Here is a 21,551-nt window from a genome sequence, read left to right as displayed (position 1 = left end):
ACGCCAATCTCAGCATCTTCTTTACTTTTCACCACTACCATTAACACTCCCTTTGGCTGGTGTCCATGACAACTTTGTCAATCTCTCCTTAGCTGTCACTTATCCCTGACCTTCTATCTTGCTCGACCTACTCCACTCCTTCTTAAACAGTATAAAATCCATCACATTTCTACTTCCCTTTAGCTCTGAAGAAGAGTCATACGGACTCAAAACATTAACCCTGTTTTTCTCTCTCCACAAATGCTGCCAGACCTGCTGAGTTTTTCCAGCATTTTCCGTTTTTATTACATAATTTCTAAATTTGCCAATGACACCAAATTGGTGGTTGGGAGAGCGGGGAGATGGGGGGGTAGGAGATAGTCAATAAAAGGATGGCAACAAATTACAGTAGAACATTGTGTGACGAAAGTATAATAATTTCGATAATATTTTTCTGGTTTTTTGTGAAGTAGGTTTATGGGGTTACGTAAGTATACTTGGGTCTGTCTGTGTGATTTAATTACATTTGGAGTCAAGTAGACTGCAAGAATGAAATCATCAAAAGGAGCTAGGTGCTTAACATGCTAATGAGTAAACATGGATATTGGCTTAGCGTGTAAGGTGTGAAGGGATTGTTGGATTTCAAACAGATCTTAGTCTGTTCACAACTAATAAGCAAGGCTAAGGACTGTGTTTATTTTTCCTAAAGGTTACTGACAATATTGGCAACATGGAAGTTTTTATATTATGAGGAAGATACAGTTTCAAAGACATATGGAACAATAGATTTTACGTATTAAAAAGAGAGAAACATATATAAAGGAGAATGAAAGGCTATGTAGAAGGAGGCCATGTAAGATCTAACAGGAGTGTGCAAAATAGCCTTAATTAAACCTCCAGCCATTTGTGCATAAGTCTGCTATATAATGAAACTGAAGTTAGGGAAAAGCCATTTGGAATTTCACTGTCAAGTGGGTATAGTGTTAACTTGCTTGATCTGTTTTCAATCTAAAATTGATTTTGGGAGTGCAACTGGGAGTCAGGTCAATTAGGGATTTTAGGATTTGTTATAGTAGTAAGTAATTATAGACTTATGTATGTGCTTGAAATCTTTTATTTTGTTAATAACTATTTTCATTTAATTTTTAAAAATCTCTAAAGGTCTTGGTGGACTCATTACTTCTGAATTCAGTGCACACATCTCATAATAAATACAAATTGCAAAACTGTTGTGATAGCATGACCAAGTTTCCCTCATGGATTTGGTTTGCTAGGCACACATCATCTGCCACAATATAACAATTAATAAACTTGCAGAAATGCAAATAATTGGCAAATGGAGTTCAACACAGATAAATGTGAGGTAGTACATTCAGGTAAGGAAAATAGGGAGGTCTCTTATTTCTTGGAAAGTGCGCTAAGTGGGTTAGAGGAACAGAGTACAAATACACCAATCAGCAAAAGTTGTGCCACAAGTTAGCAAGGCCATAAAAAAGCAAATCAAGCACGAGGTTTTATTTCTAGAAGGATAGAATGGAAAAGTTGGGAAGCTATGCCAAACCTTGGTTATACCACACTTGATTATGAGTATTGAGTGCAGTTCTGGTTACCATATTAAGGATAAAGAGACACTGGAGAAGGCGCAAAGAAGATTTACAAGGACAATACCAGAAATTCGTGGGTATACATATCAGGAAAGGGAGAACAGGCTGGATCCAGAAAGAATGTTTCCCACTTGTGGGGAAGAGCATTCAATATAAGATAGTCACCAAGAAATCCAACAGAGAATTAAGAAGAAACTTCTTTACCCAAAGAGTGTTTGAGAATGTGGAACATGCTGCCACAGGCAGGGAGTGGCTGAAGCAGATATTATAGATGCATTTAAGAGAAAGCTGGACAAGCATATGAGGGAGAAAGGAAGAGAGGGTTACAGTAATAGATTTAAATGAAGAAAGTTGAGAGGAGGCTCGAATGGAACATAAATGCCAGCATGGATTAGCTGAGCTGTACAGCCTGTTTCTGTGCTGTATATTCAATGTATATAATCAGTTGTATTTTGGTAGTAAGAATGAGGAGTGACAATATCAACAAAATGGTACAAATTTGAAGAGGGTGCTGGAACAGAGGCACACTTGAAGGTGGTGGGACAAATTGATAAGACTGTTAAAGAAGCAGCAAGGGCCCTTGGCTTTTACAACAGAGGAATTGAGTACAAAATCAAGGAAGTTATACTAAACCTTTATAAAGCAGATTCCAAAGTAACTTTCAAAAGGAAACTGGATATATAATTAAAGGGGAAAAAATAACAGGGCTAAGGGGAAAGAGTGGGGTTGTGGAACTAACTGGATAGTTCTTTCAAATGGCGGCCCCCCTATGCTGCAATAAATCCTGGTCAATCATGTGATTATGATAAATATCTCCACTGAGAAGACTGGTCATAACCTATTCATGACTTCTCTCATTAACTTTATTTCTGAAACTTGTCATTCTGAATATTGCATTCCCACACACAACATCTTAATAGCCTTGTTGATAAAATTGACCAAAATATTTTCATGCTATTGTGTTAAATGAGAAGTGCATTGGTGACACAAGTGAAAACATCATTGACAACTGAAACAGCTAAACAAAATAAGTGACAGACATTTGCTGGTTCATTCCTCAGGGCAATGCCTTGACTAATCAGAGTCAAACTGCCTAGTTTAAATTTCAAATAATTCTGGGCAGTTAACTGTCAGTCACCATCCACTGGTGCATTCCCCATGCCAACACCTCTACCAATCAGAGCCCACTTGCCAACCAAACAGCACTCTCTTCTCATTCAGTATAAGTTGTTGTTCCCTTTACATCTGGTATTCTTGTGAATTGTCCTGATGAGTGCAGGACAAAAACCTTTGACAAAAAAGTATCTTTTTTCAGCGATGCTCAAGTTCTGTATTACCAAACGACTATTTGTAAAAATAAAATAAGTTGTGGATGGGTGAAACAGTATGTTCATCAATGCTGGAATCTGAATTTGCTAACCCATGGTTGGAAGTATCTAATACTTGAACTCAAATATTTGACGAAGGCCACATGTTTTTAATAATTTCTGACTTGCATCACAAAAATAGCCATTAACAAACATTCAGATGAAGCCATTTCTTAACACTCAATGTCACTACGATGCTTTTCAAATATCATCCCAGTACTTAATTTATAAATCATCAGCTGAAGGTTTATAAAGAGGGATGTATGCTTTGTAGGTGCTTGTCTTCTCCGAAAATTCTCTTCTCTGAAAATCTTAGACAATCATAATATAAAACAATCAATATTCCAGATCCACAGGAATTCAAATGAATATATAATCTCATTTGCGGTAATTCCTACTTAAGTAATATTACATTTAGCAGGCATGCTTGTCAAGATTTATTCTTATAGTACTAACCTGAGGCTGCGCGATCGAGGACGCATGGCAGGAGACTGTCGTCCATCATCATCTGTGATGCTCTCTGTGCTGAAGTGCTTGCTGAGGAAATGCAGTTCATCGGCTGTGGGCTGATATGGCAGCTGGTGAAGTTTTTCCTGTGATGAGCAGGATGACTGTGTGCAGTAAACAAAATCTTTCTAAGTGCTATTTCTCTTCAGTCTCAACTCCATTGCTCTAAATTACTGGAGCATGGAAGTGAAGGATAAAAAAACAAGCATTCAAAGCAAAATAAAAACATCAAATAAATCTGCTAATTTAATGAATATGTGGCAAATTGCTACACCAAACTTTGACTGCTGTTGGCATCTCAAACCTACATAATTATGAATGACATCACAGTTAACCCACTCCTGTAAAGCAAAGCATATTTATTACAAAAGTGAAATGTAATATTTAAGACAACACATCTCTTTTTAAAATACAGCTGCTGAAATACACACACACAAAACATACATATATTATATATCGATATAAACATATATTTATATATTTTAAAACATTGAAAATAGTTCTGGGAGCTAAGAAGTAGAATAATTTGCTTTTAGTTTTTACAGGAAATGTTTCAAAAATGTACATACGGGGATTTTATTAAAAGTTTACAGGTCAATAATGTCCATCATCATCATTTCCATTTAATTATTTCAGCAGGGTTGTTTTAATTCTAAGGGAGCCACAGTTATGACTGAAGTGGTCTAAGCTCAGCCTTTCCCTTGCACAAGTAGTAAGACAATGAATATCAAAGCAAAGAACTTCACTTATTATTTCATTTTACCATTATTTCTCTCACGAATGCCAGCCCTGAGGAAGTTTTGATCTTTTTGTTCTGATTTCTCTTTATCACTTTCATGCTATTTAACTTCATTGCTTTCCTTTCCTTGTCTTTGACTCTTACTTCCTAAGACTTGCTTTCACAGGTGTACCTTCTTTCTCAAAACCATCGCTGATGAATTGCAACTGCACTCCAGCTTAAATTTCATCCTTCCCCTTTTGGATCCACTCATGACCACCAAAGCCTTTGAGTTATGCAACATGACTGACTGCTGCTCTCAACACTATGCAATCCACCCTCTCTAGTGGCCCACATGCATACTCTTGACCTCTCTCTTCAATTTATACCTTAGCTGCCCTGGTTGTTAGTTCTACATCACCCTTCATCTCATCCAATGCTTTAACAAAAGCTTTTTTTCCTTTAATATTTTAAGGACCAGAAGCTTAAGCAATTTTGAGTGCTGTCCTACTTGCTATTCCTTGTGCCCCTTCACTTTCATTTACTTATTCATTACTGGATTTTCACCATGTCCTCTGACCTTCCTTTTTTTAATCCCCAACAATCTGTTATCAGCAAAGGCCTTAACCCAATTGGAATGAGTTTTAGGCTTGCAAGATTTCTTCCGTCACTTCCACCTCTTTTTTTTTGTCCAAAAGATTTGCTGTCCACCCCACCAAGTATCTGATCTTTTTTCCAGTCTCTAGCCTTTTCAATCTTCTTGAGTCCCTTCCTCCAAAATTTTGCCTGCTCTCAATCTTTATATCGGCATCGGGTGTCTCAGTTTCATTACCCCCTCAGCTATTTCCATGTCCCTCTGCTCTTTATTCTCTCAGCTCTAAATCATCTGTAAACCCAAGGACACAAGAGACACTGTGCTGCTGTTGCACTGCAGTAAAACCTCTGCCTGGCTGGGGCCAAACACTAACTCATGACGCAAGTTAGTAGAGTCATGGAGTAGGATTTTCAAAGGCTGATACTGGAGTTGGTGGGGGGGAGAACTGGAAGCATGCGGGTCCAGAACCCAGCTGATGCCTCAGTTTGCTGACACCAGTTTGCTTTCAAGAAGGTCAGGCCAAGGGCAGATAGCCAACTGAGGTAACTAAGGGGCTTATTATTGATTGGAATTTTCCAATTGGCAGGTGGGGGCCACATTGCAGTTGAAAGATGGTCTTGGAGAGAATGCGACCTCCAAGCAGGAAACATGGGGGAGAGTGGGGTGGTTACAAGTTCAACCCACTGGGGACCATTCCCCACTGCACCCACCACAGTCACTAGGCCACAGTTGCAGCTGCCGATGTGTCATTGCTGGAGGGCCTCCTATTGGCTCTCTAGTCTCAGTAGCTCACACGCTTTCCTTAATTGGATGGCAAGTAGACCCTCTGGTCACTAATTGGACAACTTGTCAAAAATCTTGTCAGTGACTATTTCCAACATGCTGCACATTTGATTCCAACATTGGGGTCCCAATTCCAAACTGAATCCAGACCATGGTCTCTGGACCATGACTTTACCATGGATCAGTTCTAACTAATCATTTCCCAAGCCGTTTCTGATCTCATCTCTCCACCTCCTCTGGAAAGTTTCCCATACCCACATTTTCCAATATTGTCATTGCCCAACTCTGTATAGCCCAATTTCATCACCTATCAAGCTCCCTGCCCTTTCCCACTACACCCTCTCAAAATACAAAGGCTCAGAAAAAAGATGTGCAATGATTTTAACCGAACTCAGCATGAAGGAACCCCAAAGAATCAGGCAGAATGCCAGTTTTACACCCTGTCCAATATTACTCTCCATTAGCTTCAATAGACAATAAAATCGAGCAGGGTTAGTTTCCCAATGGGCAATGTCCTATACACAAAAAGGACAAATCCAACCCACCCAATTATCATCCCATCAGTCTACTCTCCATCTTCAGTAAAGTAATGGAAGGGGTCATCAGCAGTGCTATCAAGCGGCACTCGCTTAGCAATAACCTACGCTCGACACCCAGTTTGGGTTCCGCCAGAGCCAATCAGCTCCTGACCTCATTACAGCCTTGGTTCAAACATGGACAAAAGAGCTGAACTCCCGAGGTGAGGTAAGAGTGAGTTCCCTTGACATCAAGGCAGCATTTGACTGAGTGTGGCATCAAGGAGCCCTAGCAAAACTGGAGTCAATGGGAATCAGGAGGAAAACTCTCCACTGGTTGGAATCATACCTAGCACAAAGGAAGACGGTTGTGGTTGTTGGAAGTCAGTCATTCAGCTTCAGGACATCACTGCAGGAGTTCCTCAGGGTAGTGTCCTCGGCCCAACCATCTTCAGCTGCTTCATCAATGATCTTCCTTCCATCATAAGGCCAGATGTGGGGGTGTTCGCTGACGATTGCATGTTGTTCGGCACAATTCGTGACTCCTTAGATACTGAAGCAGTGCATGTCTAAATGCAGCAAGACCTGGACAATATCCAGGCTTGGGCTGACAAGTGGCAAGTAACATTCGCACCACACAAATGTCAGGCAATGATCATCTCCAACAAGAGAGAATCTAACCATCGCCCTTTGATGTTCAATGGCATTACCATCACTGAATCCCCCATTATCAACATCCTGGGGGTTACCATTGACCAGAAACTGAACTGGACTAGTCATTTAAACACTGTGGCTACAAGAGCAGGCCAGAGGCTAGGAATCGTGCAATGAGTAATCACCTCCTGACTCCCCAAAGCCTGTCCACCATCTACAAGTCAGAAGTGTGATGGAATACTCCCCACTTGCCTGGATCAGTGCAGCTCCCACAACACTCAAGAAGCTAGATACCATCCAGGACAAAGCAACCCGCTTGATTTGCACCACTTCCACAAACAATCACTCCCTCCACCACCGATGCACAATAGCAGTAATGTGCATCATCTATAAGGTGCACTGCAGGAATTCACCAAGGGTCCTTCAACGCACCTTCAAAACCCACAATCACTACCATCGAGAAGGACAAGGACAGCAGATAGACAGGAACACCACGACCTGGAAGTTCCCCTGCAAGTCACTCACCACCCTGACTTGGAAATATATCATAATACCTTCACAGTCGCTGGGTCAAAATCCTGGAACTCCCTTCCTAACACCACATGGACTGCAGTGGTTCAGGGAGGCAGCTTATCACCACTTTCTCAAGGGCAATTAGGGATGGGCAATAAATGCTGGCCCAGCCAGCGAAGCCCACAATCCATGAATGAATTTTTACAAAGTTACGTTAAATTTGTCCTAACTGGTCCAGCCTGTTCCACCGAACTAATTTCTTCTAATCTTGACTCAATCCTTCTCTCACCATGCCTACTCTCTACCCACTAATGTCAACATCTCTTCTGGTGCCCTAACAATTCCATTTAACAGAGTCCCTTACAGTTCAATCCCGCACCAGAATGGTCTTCAGCCTCTAATCTTGTATACTGCATTCAATGCTTACAGTGCAGTTTTCTCTACACTGGGGAAATCAAATGCAGATTAATTGAAAACTCTGATGAACATTTCTGCTTTGTGCAGAACTGTGACCTTGACTTACCTGTGGATCACCACTTTTAAGAAGTCCACCTAGTCTTACTGTGATTTATCTGTTTTTGGTCCACTGAACTGTTCAGATGAACTTCCAGCACAGTAGCTCATCTTTCTGTTCTTAAACAATGAGGCTAGTAATTTCAGAATTCATTGAGATGTTTCATTCTCTTCAAAATACTGAGTGCTTGTGGTTAGGCAGCATTTGTCATTGCTTGAGAACAGGGTAGGGAGATTGGCATTTGGGTCAAAAATCTTCAAAACATTACCAGGAGTCTGGGCCTATGGTGTGGATCTACTATTTTTTTGTTTGCATGATTAGCAGAACCATTGTGCTTCACTTTCATTTTCTATATCATCTGGTTTTTCTAAACTTTATTCTTTTTATTACCTCCACCACCTGGTGTTATCACCCCTGTTTGTTCGTCTGTTTGTAAACAACGCATCTCAAAAACTAATGGTTGCATTTTCTGGTTTTATACCAGATTTTGAGCCATTTTTATTTCATTAAAATGATTTAAAGGGAAAGTAGTAAAGAAAAATATGGGATTCGGTCAGATGAATACTGGCAGCATGGTCAAATATTTTTAATCCAGGACAAATCTCTTTCACGATGACCTTCACAATGATGTAAGCATCTGCAATAAAGGCTTTTATTTTCAAATCTTTAGGCAGCAGCATTAATAATAATTGCAAAAAATAAACGTTTCCTGATATTAACTATTAATGTATGAATGACACTTGAAGTGCAACTGGTAGTTGAAATAAAGGCCTTGATTTGCTGAAAAGGTATTTTCAAAATTGACACTGACAACTGCTGATATTGAACAATCAGGGCCCCTCCCAAAAATGAAGAACACGCTTACAACAAGAGGAGATTGCTCTCACTAATTACAGCAACACATCTGGTTGAATAAGCAGTATCCAGAAATAAAAAGGTTTGGTTAATTTTGCTATTTCTGTTGCCAGCATTTATTTATTCACTTAATATTCAAACAGAACAGAAGAGAGTCAAACAGCATTAAAATAAAGAGTAGCTCAGAAACAGGAGGAATCAGAGAAGGAAATGTGTGGCAGACAAAGATGGATTTAGCTTTTAAGCAAATAACTGCTCAAATGTGTTAAATAATGTGCAAGCCGCCACATGGGATTATGATGCAGTGGCAATAATGCAGATCTGAATCAAACAAGAGGTGGAATGGGCATTTAATATTCCTGGTTACAATGTAATCAGGAAAGGTACCGAAGAGGAAAAAAAGGCGGGGACTGGCAATATTGATCAAAGATACTTCTAGAGCACCAGAAAGGGTTGATGTACTTTAAGGTTCAAAGGCGGAATCAACTTGTTTGGAATTAAGCAACAATAGAGGAGCTATTAAACTACGGGCCTATACTAAAGGCCACCAAATAGTAAGAGGGAGAAAGAGCAAATTTGCAAGAAAATTACTGAAAGATACAACTGAAAGAACTTTAGAGTAGTGACAATAGGAGGCTTCAATCATAATACAGATTGGAAAATAACAATGTAAGGAGCAAAGAGGGGGAGGAATTACCAAAAAGTGTACAAGAGAACTACCTTAATCAATATGTTTCAAGCCCAACAGGGAAAGACCCAGTTAAAAGTAAAAAAACTGCGGATGCTGGAAATCCAAAACAAAAATATAAATACCTGGAAAAACTCAGCAGGTCTGGCCGCATCTGCGGAGAGGAACACAGTTAATGTTTCGAGCCCGTATGACTCTTCAACAGTTCTGTTGAAGAGTCATACGGGCTCGAAACATTAACTATGTTCGTCTCCACAGATGCTGCCAGACCTGCTGAGTTTTTCCAGGTATTTTTATTAAGGAAAGACCAGGTGCTTGGATCTAATTCCGGATAATGAAATGGTGCAAGTGGATGACACAAAGATTGGCCGGGTGGTTAACAGTGAGGTTGAGTGTCTTGGGCTACAGGAAGATATAGACGGGATGGTCATATGGACAGATAAGTGGCAGATGGAATTTAACCCTGAAAAGTGTGAGGTGATACACTTTGGAAGGAGTAATTTGACAAGGAAGTATTCAATGAACGGCATGACACTAGGAAGTTCTGAGAAACAAAGGGACCTTGGCGTGTGTATCAATCGATCTCTGAAGGTGGAGGGGCATGTTAGTGGGGTGGTGAAAAAGGCATATGGGACACTTGCCTTTATCAATCGAGTCATAGATTACAAAAGTAGGGAGGTCATGTTGGAGTTGTATAGAACCTTGGTGAGGCCACAGCTGGAGTACTGTGTGCAGTTCTGGTTGCCACATTATAGGAAGGATGTGATTGCACTGGAGGGGGTGCAGAGATTCACCAGGATGTTGCCTGGGATGAAACATTTAAGTTATGAAGAGAGGTTGTTTAGACTTGGGTTGTTTTTGTTGGAGCAGAGAAGACTGAGGGGCGACCTGATCGAGGTGAACAAGATTATGAGGGGCATGGACAGGGTGGATAGGGAGCAGCTGTTCCCCTTAGTTGAAGGGTCAGTCAAGGGGGCATAAGTTCAAGGTGAGGGGCAGGACGTTTAGGGGGGATGTGAGGAAATACTTTTTTACCCAGTGGGTGGTGATGGTCTGGAATGCACTGCCTGGGAGGGTGGTGGAGGCGGGTTGCCTCACATCCTTTAAAAAGTACCTGGATGAAGCACTTGGCACATCATAACATTCAAGGCTATGGGCCAAATGCTGGTAAATGGGATTAGGTAGGTAGGTCAGGTGTTTCTCACATGTCGGTGCAGACTTGATGGGCCGAAGGGCTTCTTCTGCACTGAGATTCTGTGAGTACATTTCCCTGAGGAAGCATTTGCGAAATCGTGATCACAACACCATTTGGCTTAGAGCAATTATGGAGAAGGACAAGGAAAAATTGATGTGAAAATGCTCAGCTGGAGGAGAGCTAATTTCAGTGAGTTAAAAAGGGATCTTGCCCAAGTGGATTGGAAACAAAGATTGACAAATAAGACAGTAAATGAGCACTAGGAGACCTTCAAAGATCGGGTAGTTCAGTTACAGACTAGTCGCATTCTCATGAGGGAGGAAGGAATAGCATCCAAAGCTAGAGCTCTCTGGATGACTTAACATATGAAGCTTAAATTGAAAAATGAAAAGAAGGCTTATGATAATAAAAGGTTCATAATATGGTACAGAACCATGCTGAATATTGAAAGTACAGAGGAGATCTAAAAAGGAATAAGAGGGGCAGAGAGAATTTGAGAATAGATTAGCAGCTATCATTAAAGGAAACCCAAAGTATAGAAATAGGTAGCCAAAGGGTGTGAGGGGACACACGGAAAGGAGACTAGGCCTGAGTACAATGTAAACAGAGTGCAATGTCAGGAATTTCTGCAGGAAGCTGAGCTAGCATTACAACTTGGGAATGAATCATCAGTGCTGTATAAAAGCAGATAGGTTTGCAAACCGCGCAGAGTAAAGGGATGCAGAGAGGAGACTATGCCTCAGTGAGACATAGGCTGAGTGCAGTCAGGAATTTGATTCATGTGGGAATTTCTGCAGGAAGCTGAGCTAGCATTGCAACTTTGAAGTGAGTCATTAGTACCCTATAAAAGCATACAGGTTTGCAAAGTGCAGGGAGAGCAGACTACACCTGAGTGCGATGTCGACCGAGTGTGAAGTGTGAAGTCAGGAATTTAGTTCATGGGGGATTTTCTGCCTCCAGTAGCTGTAGAAGTAAATATTTTCTACATGCTCTGACATTACTAAAAGGATGGAAACAAAAATTGGAGAAAGCAGCGAGAGTCCGAAGAGCTGGGGGCAGGGAGGCCAGGGGGGGTTGACAGGACGGGTGAGTCTGAGAGTTCAGAGCATTCTAAATAAAATCCAAGTGTGACATAATGGGAAAGAAGGTAAGTGATTGGTTGGTGACTATTTTCTCTTTTTTTTATCTAAACTAGTGAATTTTAAATGAGGTAAGTATAACAATAATTTAAATAATAAGAATATAAGAGCAAACAGAACTAGGGACATTAGGCCGAGGCGGTGGTATAGTCACTGGACTGGTATTCCAGAGACCCACCACGGCAGATGGTGAAATTTGAATTCAATAAAAATCTGGAATTAAAAGTCTGATGATGACCACGAAACCATTGCTGATTGTTGTAAAACCCATCTGATTCAATAATGTCCTTTAGGGAAGGAAATCTGCCATCCATACTTGGTCTGGCCTACATGTGACTCCAGACCCACAGCAATGGGGTTGACTTTTAAATGCCCTCTGAATGAGGGCAATTAGGGATGGGTAATAAATGCTGGCCTAGCCAGCGACGCCCACATCCCATGAACAGATAAAAAAGTTAAAATTCAATTAATAAAATAATCAATTAGTTAATTAAAACACAATAAGGACAGGTGATGTGTTGCAGCTGTAGTACATAGGTGCTAATGTACACTAGGGTGATCTATGACAACCACATCCGCAATAAGTGTTTGCAGTTTCAGGAGTGCCGGCTCAAAGATAATGAGCTGGAGGCTGAGCTTTGGACACTGCAATGCATGAGGGAGGAGGAGAGTTACCCGGACACTTTGTTCCAGAAAGCAGTCACACCCCTTAAGCTAGGCTTTTCTGATTTGGTCTGTGGTCAGTGACAGGAGGGTGTGATTGCAGTGAGGCAGATATGGAAATCAAGAAGGTAGAAGTGGAGGTGCCTCAGCCTTTGCAATTGTCCAACAGGTTTGAGGTTCTTGCACTTGTATGGTTGACAGCAGGGTCTGCAGGGTGGCTGCAGTAAAAAAAAAAATATGTAGTGGTAGTAGGGGACAATATAGTCAGGGGATGAACAGAGTTTTCTGCAGCCAAGAGCACAAATCCAGAAGACTGTGGTGCCTGCCCGGTGCCAGGGTTCGGAACATCTGCTCAGGGCTGAAGAGGAACTTGCAGTGGGAGGATTCAGTTGTCATGGTCCACCTGGATACCAATGACAGAGGTTCTGCTTAGATGGTATGAACAGCTGGGGGCTAAATTAAAAAGCAGAATCACAAATGTAATAATCTCTGGATTACTACCTAAACCATGGGCGAATTGAGGTAGGGGGAATAAGACTAGAGAGTTCAATGCATGGCCCAAAGATTAGTGTTGGAGAAATGAGAAATGGGGCACAGGCACCAGTACTGGGAAAGTGGGTGTTGTACCACCAGAATGGTATTCTCCCGAACCATGCTGGGAGCAGTGTTCTGGCAAGCCGTATCACTAGAGCGGTAAAGAGGGCTTTAGACTAAATAATTGGGGGAAGGGAATCACATGAGGGGAGATGTGGTAAATTAAAGAGAAAGGACAAGGCAATAGAGCAGGGTAATGATATCTGTAATGAAAACCAAAGAGTAGCAGGAAGGGACAGAGTGTATAAACTTAAGATTGTGCTACCAGATAAGGCCAGAGTTTATATTACTAGTAAAAAGACAGAATTAAAGACTCTGTATCTGAATGTGTGCAACTTTCATCACAAAACAAATGAATTGAAAGCACTAATAGAAATAAATGTGCGTGATCTAATAGTTATTTCAGAGACATGGTGCAAGGTGACCAAGGCTGGGCCCTAAATATTCAACGGTATTTAACATTTCAAAAGAAAAAGAAGCTAAGGTTGTGGGGTAGCTCTATTAATTAAAGATATCATTAGTACAGTAGTGGGAGAAGATCAAGATGTGGAATCAGTTTGGGTAGAGATAAGAAGGTAAGGAGTCACTTGTGGAAGTAGTTTATAGCCCCCTTAACAGTTGCTACACTGGAGGACAGAGTATACATGAAGAAATAATGGGGGTTTGTTAAACAGGTACTGCAATAATCATGGGTGATTTTCATCTTTATATAGACGGGACGAATCAGATTGGCAAAGGTAGTTTGGAAGGCGAGTTCATACAGTATGTTCGGGACAAATTCTTAGAGCAGTATGTTCTAGTGTCAACTGGGGAGCAGGCTATTTTAGGTCTGGCAATGTGCAGTGAGACGGGGTTAATTAATGGCCTCATGATACAGGAACCTCCAAGCACAGTGATCATAACATGACAGAATTTTGATTTCAGTTCAAGGGTGAGAAGTGTGGGTCGAAGACTAGTATCTTAAACTTAAATAAAGGCAACTAGAAGGGTATGAGAAGAGAGTTGGCTAAAATTGAACTGGGAAAATAGGTTAAAAGGTAGGGCAGTACCGAAGCAGTGGCAGACATTTAAGGAAATACTTGATAACTTTCAGCAAAACTCTGAGAAGGATACACGTGGCTAACTACGGAAGTTAGAGATAGTATGAAATTGAATGAAAACGTACATTATTGCAAAGATTAGTGATAGGTCAGACAATTGGACAGGTTTTAAAAACCAGCAAAGAATGACAAAAAATGTAATGAGGAGGGAGAAATTAAGTATGAGAAAAAGCTCGCTAGAAATATAAAAAACAGATAGCATGCGTTTCTACAGGTATTTAAAAGGGAAAAGAGCAACTAAAATGAGCATTGGTCCCTTAGAGGGTGAGACAGGGGAATTAATGTGAAAAAAGGATACGGCAGAAGCACTGAATAGGTATTTTGTTCTGTCTTGAAAATCAAGAGGTAAAAGGGAGAGAAGAACTTAAAACAATCATAATCACTGGGGAAAAAGTACTGTGAAAACTATTAGAACTAAAGGCTGACAAGTCCCCTGGACCTGGTGGCTTGCATCCTAGGGTCTTGAAAGAAATGGCTGCAGAGATAGTAGATGCACTGGTTGTGATCTTCCAAAATTCCCTGGATTCCAGAAGGTCCCAGCGGATTGGAAAACCGCAAATCTAACCCCTCCAATTGAGAAAGGATGGAGTCAGAAAGCAGGACACTAGAGGCCGGTTAGCCTAACATCTGTCATCGGGAAAATGCTAGAATCCATTATGAAGGAGATAATAGCAGGGCATTTAGAAAATCTTAATGCAATCAGGCAGAGTCAACATGGTTTGGTGAAAGGGAAATCATGTTTGACTAATTTATTGGAATTCTTTGTGGAAGTAACAAGCAAGGTGGATAAAGGGAAACCTGTAGATGTGGTGTACTTGGATTTCCAAAAGACATTCGGTCAGGTGCCACATCTAAGGTTACTACACAAAATAAGAGCTCACGGTGGAGAGGGTAACATATTATATAGATAAAGGATTGATTAGCTCACAAGGAGAGAGTAGGGATAAATATGTCATTTTCAGGTTGGCAGGCTGTTACTAGTGGAGTGTCACAGGGGTCAGTGCTGGGGCCTTAACTATTTACAATCTATATCAATGACTTGGATAAACATGTGGTAGCTAAATTTGCTGATGGGAAGTAAAGTAAGTTGTCAAGAGGACATAAAGAGTCAACAAATGGATTTAGTTGGGTTAGGAGAATGGGCAAAATTTTGGCAGATGAAGTGTAATGTGGGAAAATGTGAGGTTGTTCATTGGCAGGAAGAGTAGAAAAGCAGTATGTTATTTGAGTGGAGAGGGACTGCAGAACTCTACGGTACAGAGAGATCTGGGTGTCCTGGTACATGTGGTACAAAAGGCTAGTATGCGGGTAGAGCAAATGATTAGGAGGGCAAATGGAATGTTGGTGTTCATAGCAAGTGGAATTTAGTATTAAAAGTAGGGAGGTGTTGCTACAGCTGTACAGGACCTCAGTAAGACCACATCGCCTTACTTAAGAAAGGATATAATTATACGAGAAACAATTCAGAAAAGGTTTGTTTGACTGACTCCTGGCATGAAGGGGTTACCTTATGAGGAAAGGTTGAGCAAGTTGGGCCAAGGCCCTTTGGAGTTTAGAAGAATGAGAGATGATCTAATTGAAACATATAAGATCCTGAGTGCACTTGACAGGGTGGATGCTGAGAGGGTGTTTCCCTTTTGAGTGAATCCAGAACTGTGGGATACAGTTTAAAAATTAGGGGTCTCCCATCCAAGACTGAGATGAAGAGAATTCTCTTCTCTTAGCAGGTCATCAGTCTGTGTAATTCTCTACCTCAGAGAGCAGTGGAGGCTGGGTCATTGAATATATTCAAAGCTGAGTTTGACAGATTTTTGATCGATAAGGAAGTCAAGGGTTATGGGGACCAGACAGTAAAGTTGAGTTAAGATCACAATCAGATCAGCCGTGATCTTATCCAATGGTGGAGCTATCCATCTACTCCTGCTCCTAAATCTTGTTAAAAAAAAGGGCCAATTAGAGACTAAATGGGAGATCTTGCGCAGGCCGAGGATATAGCCGAGATGCTAAATGAGTGCATCTATTTTCTAAAAAGAGGAGATGCCGTGAAGGAGGAGGCAGGAGAGGATAAAAATTGGATGTGATAAAAATAGATAAAGATAGACTTGAAAGGTTGACAGGACTCAAAGAAGAAAGGGTACTCAGTGCAAATGTAATGCTTTCTCGGTTGTTGAAGGCAGTAAAGGTGTACATTGTGGAGGCACTGGTCACAATATTCCAATCCTTCTTAGATATGGGAGTGGTGCCAGAATACCTGAGGATTTCAAACATTATATCTCTGTTCAAAAAGAGGAGCAGATAAACTCAGCAGGTCAGTCAGTCTGATGGTATTGTAGGGACACTTTAATGCGGGTCAAAAATAATTGGTACTTGAAAAAATAATAAATGAAAGCCATCACGGATTTGTTAAAGGTAAATCATCTTTGACTAGTTTTATTAAGCTCTTTGATGAAGTAACAGAGAGGATTAATGAGGGTAGTGCAGTTAATTTTGCGTATATGGACTTGCAAAAGTGTTTGGTAAAGTAGCAAATAGTTGTTAACAAAACTGAGCACATTGGATTAGAGGGAAGAGGCTATGTGGATATAAAATTGGCAAAAGGATTGAAAGCAGAGTAATGATAAACTGTTCTTTTTCCAGACTTGGCGGGCGGGGGGAAGTGTGCAATGATTTTGTCTCAGGGGTTGGTGTTGGGAACATTGCTCTTTATATTCATTACCTGGACTTGAGTATATGGGGCATAATTTCAAACTTTGCAGAAGACATGAAACTTGGAAATGTAAACATTGAGAAAGATAGTACTTCAAAGGGATATAGACAAACTGGTGAAATGTGTAGACACATGGCAGATGAAATTTAATGCAGAGAAGTGTGAAATGATTAACTTCAGTAGGAAGATTGAGAGGCACCATAAACTAGGTGATTCAATTTTTAAGTGGGTGTAGGAACAGAAAGACCCAGAGGTTTATACTCACAAGTCTTTGAAGGTGACAAGGCAAATTGAAAATGTTCTTAGAAAGACATTTGGGCTCCTTGGCTTTATAAATAGAAGTGCAGAGTAAAAACAATTACATTATACTAAACCTTTAGTTAGAGTATTATGGTCCATTCTGGGCACCACACTTTAAGAAGGATATAAAAGCCTTAGAGAATTTGCAGAGGAGATTTAAGAAAATGGTACCAGGGATGAAAGACTTGAATTATATGGAGAGACTAGAGAAACTGGGATTGTTCTACTTAGACCAGAGACAGTTAAGCAGAGATTTGATAAGAGATGTTCAAAATCCTGAAGGATTTTGATAGAGTAAATAGGGAGAAACTTTCCAGTGTCAGAAGGGTCAGCAACAAGAGGACACAGATATAAGGTAGTAGGCCAACTTGTGCGCAACGAGTTGTCACAATCTGGAGTGCACTGTCTGAAAGGGTGGTGGAAGCAGATTCAATAATACTTACAAAAAAGGAGTTGAATAATACTTAATGTAGAGAAAATTTCAGGACTATGGGAAAGAGCAGGGAAGTGGAGCTAATTGGAAAGTTCTTTCAAAGACCCATTGTAGGTCTGATGGGCCAAATGATCTCCTGCTTTGCTGTATTGCCCTATGATATTATGATTCAATATGCCAGACTACAGGGCCACAGTATCAGCAGAACACAAGATACAGTTTTTCACATGCGTATATGAGATCAATCAATAATTGGTACTAGTGATAATCTATTGATAAATAATCAATACATACAGATACTGTGGAACTTGGTGTATTGGTTCCATATCCAGAAGAAGGTAAGGAGGCCAGGGACCATCGGCGTCCATCAGTCCTGGAAATTTGAAAAGAGAAAATATAGAATGATGACAAGGTAGACATCATAAGTTATTTTCAAGTTGCATATAATCTTTAAAAAACTGAAAGACTCTACATGAGATATTTTAGATGCAGTATACCTAACTGTCCCATCTAATGAATTTCCAATTCCAGTCATCTCATCAGTGAGTCTTATAAAGTAGAGATCAGGTATAATTCCAGGGGTTGAATAAGAAAAGTCAGAGTCATCCCTCACACCAATGAGATTAGCAGCATCAGGATCTTGTTTATTCTTTCAGTCACATTTTAATACCCAATGTTCAGGAAAGTAAAAATAGAGGAAGTGGCAGCAAAATGGCAAAATCTTACTTTTTTAAAACTTGGAGATAGCGCAGCTCTTTAAAAAAAAGTGTTACAGAGGATCAATGCCAACATGTAACCCCCCACCCCTCCCCCGACCCCTTTGAACATGTGTATTTCTGGCTATAATAGACCCCAAGAGACTGAAATATTAAAGTTGTATTTCGGGGCACTTGGATTTGTCAAACTATAAGTCAGGAGTGTTTCATTTTTGAGTGTATGTCACCTCAAATATTTCAGTTTCTGCTAAAGAGGAAAAAAATAGTAATTGGAGTTCTAAATAACTATGCAATATTGATTGCCCAGAGGCAATTTGAAATCTTTTATTGATGTCAGTGAAGGCATATGTCAGGAACCAGGCAATAAACTATTGACTAGCCTCACATATCACCTTTTTAATTGAACCAGCAAAGTACCATCTTAGTACTTTTCTATTTGTATTGATCTTAAATTTAAATCTTCTCTTCAGCATCATTGTTGGCTGGAGTTTCCAACCATATTATACTAAATGTTTTGCTACACTACATGCAGAGAACTGATGACAGGCCTTTTAAACTATAGTAACAGGGCACTGTCTGAAGTGGTTCTTGAGACAGTGGATGCTGCTCATAAAACAAAGTTGTAAACTTCCATCCAGTGTATATTTCTGTCATTGGAGATCTAGATTAAATGTATATACTGATGACTTATGACAAAATGTCAGAATAGGTGGAGTAAACAACTTCAGTGTAGTTAGGCTTTCTATCAGACATTACCAATAGATTCTTATAGAAAGCAGGTTCCAGTTTATGAGTCGCTATGGTAATCAGTCATATTCACCATTGAACAATGTTCAGGTTATTTACAATCTATAATGTATAAACTAGACTGATCCCAATGATTTCCAAATTACTTTTACTGGATTATTAATCGTGACTATTAAAGATGGGAATGAAGATTTAAGAGTTTTCAACAACTACAAATCAGTTCTCCAGGGAGGCCATTGATATTATCACAAAATTGTTACACGTGCAAGGTTTTACAACATTGTTTTATTTTGGGACTGTGTCTTTAATTTTGAGTAAAATGGAGGAATGATGTGACCTGATCTGAATTCTGCTGACAAGAAGCTTGAGTGGCTTGGTTATTAAAGGTTAAAGGGGGGCTTAGGATGTTTCACTGGGAAGAAGGTGCAAGGTATTCACTCTGTAAACAATGACCAGGGCAGCTGTGCTGACGGTGAATAGACTCTTAGGGGAGAATCTTCGGTTCGGCCTAACTTTGGCTAGAAGGAGTGATCTCCAGGCTAACTTTCAATGTGAAAGCCATTTCTGGGATTAGAAGTTATCTGGCTGTAAAAGGAAAAGAAAGGAAGCAAGCCGTCGGGTGCCAAGAGTCACTTTGGTTCTGGTAGAATAAAGTGTCTTCTTGGTGGACAGAGTAAAGTGAAGGGAGAATTTTGTTCATTTTAAATGTTAAATGGGGATTTTTTCTGTAGTTTATAGTTTAAGTTGCCAACTGAAATATTGGTTAGTCAATGTTTTAGTTTGTTTAATAAAGATAAAAGTATTAAAACCGGAAATCATGTTGTGTGATCCTTTTAGACGTTCAAGGGAATTTCGGTTTTAAAGTTATTGGTCTCTACAGGGATCATATATTTTTTAAACACAGATTTGATCCTCACCTATAGGTGGCTGCACATAAGTGCTGAGTGGAGAGAATTATGAGGTTTTCTAGGTTTGCATGACTCCACAGCATAAGAGGTAGGTATTGGTTCGTCCTAGTTTATAAATATTCCTTACTACAGTATTGTTATCTGATCAAAGTCACTAATTTACAAAAGACCTGCTCTTTGAAGAACAACAGAGCCACCCATACTATTGCCAGTACTAAAGTCTCAGATATTTTTAACCATAAGGAATGGGACAAAGAGAAGGGGATTAAGAGGAACCCATTCTTTGAAAAATTTTAAAGACATTGAATTATGGACGTTATTCTTCCTGAGTTATTTTTAGAAGTTTGCAATGTTAATTTGGGCTATAAATATGCCATTCTTCAAGGAACCACGGGTCAAGATAGACATTGGGCAGGGAACATCTGGAAAGGGAAGTGATATTTTGTACATCCAAGTTAACGAAGAACTGCTGTTGCCAGACTAAAGACTCTTGCTATGCAAACCTAGAAAACCTCATCATTCTCTCCACTCAGCAGTTGTGTGCAGCCACCTGTAGGTGAGGATCAAATCTGTGTTTAAAAAATATATGATCCCTGTAGAGACCAATAACCTTAAAACCGAAATTCCCTTGACCTCTTGCTGATTGGTTAAAAAGACGTGCCTAAGAGAAGTACTCTTTTAGCATCTTGGTCTTTAAAATTCTGATAGTGTGTGTGTGGGTGTGCCTTAGAAGCAAGCTGCAAGGAAAAGACTCTCTTTTTCCTTCTCTTTGCCCACCTTTGTGCTAAACCTTCCTCAGAAACATTTCATCAGAATAACTCATCTGTTTTATTTTGAAAGTCTGCAAAAGTTATGATAAGTAAGAGTCACAAGGACAATTTCACCAACAAATCAATCTGAAAGGACTTCCAGACCTATGTGACCAGAATTCTGTTAGATCAACAGCGTTGAGATTGCTTCGGATTCTATCCATTTAAAGAAACGTTCCCATACTCTAGCCTCTGCAGGGTACTGTGTTTGTTTTATCCTGTTTTGTGTTTATGTGTGTGTGCATGGGGGTTCGAATATCTGTGTTTTTTTAAAAAAGGGAAAAAATCATTATACTTCTAAACGACAACTTGTATGTTAGCCAGTTTATTAACTTGTTTTTAAAAAGAAGTTTGTTTTATAATAAATCAATTATTTCTTTGTGTTTACTGAAAGAAGCCTGGTTAGAGTTCTTTTTATGCTGGGAATAACAGTATCAAAGGTTAACAATTGGCCAGTTTGGTGGGTGAATTAAACATTTAAACTACTGCTACAACCTGTGGAGAAGTGGGCCTAGAATTAACTGCGCAATCCTCCAATCTCAGTCTGCAACAAGATACGTAAGTAGTGAGTTGCTAGGACCTTTAAATGCTTAATTGTAAATAATAGAAGCACTAGAAATAAAATGTTAGAATAAGTCATATGTACCTAAGGAGAAATTAAATTTTATAGATATCTCTGAAACATGGTTCTATTTTGAAGCTGGACCAGAGTGACATTGGACATGAACTATATGGCAGAAGAACGAAAACCACTAGAAGTAGCACCCACCAATAGCACCCAAGGGAAGGGCATCACAAATACAAAGATGCCTAGTCAAAACAAAAATGTGTCCATAGATTTGCTTCTTGCCATTCATGAGATTAATAATATCCTGCAGTGCCCATCAATTGTCGAAGGTTTTGAGCGAATAATGGAGACTGAGATTTCGCTATAAGTTCATATGGACA

The 21,551-nt window shown here is 40.0% G+C and overlaps 2 protein-coding genes across 6 annotated transcripts in view; both read right to left on the bottom strand.

Moving 5' to 3' along the window:
- Positions 1–21,551, bottom strand: part of mast2 (microtubule associated serine/threonine kinase 2) — a 544,666-nt gene that overhangs the window by 116,154 nt on the left and 406,961 nt on the right. For 4 of the 5 annotated variants that reach the window (XM_078561040.1, XM_078561042.1, XM_078561043.1 and 1 more), the window contains 2 exons: positions 17,718–17,796; positions 3,407–3,561 (listed from right to left, as the gene is read on the bottom strand). In XM_078561040.1, the coding sequence (XP_078417166.1) occupies positions 3,407–3,561; positions 17,718–17,796 (234 nt within the window). The remainder of the gene's footprint in view (positions 1–3,406; positions 3,562–17,717; positions 17,797–21,551) is intronic. The other variant, XM_078561041.1, reaches the window with a different exon arrangement.
- Positions 2,778–21,551, bottom strand: part of tmem69 (transmembrane protein 69) — a 522,919-nt gene continuing 504,145 nt past the window's right edge. Inside the window, exon 4 of the transcript XR_013579307.1 lies at positions 2,778–2,828. The gene's annotated coding sequence lies outside the window, so the exon portion shown is untranslated. The remainder of the gene's footprint in view (positions 2,829–21,551) is intronic.

This window comes from Cetorhinus maximus, chromosome 17 (assembly GCF_964194155.1).
Source record: "Cetorhinus maximus chromosome 17, sCetMax3.hap1.1, whole genome shotgun sequence".
NCBI lineage: Eukaryota > Metazoa > Chordata > Chondrichthyes > Lamniformes > Cetorhinidae > Cetorhinus > Cetorhinus maximus.
This window is presented reverse-complemented; position numbering and strand designations above follow the sequence as displayed.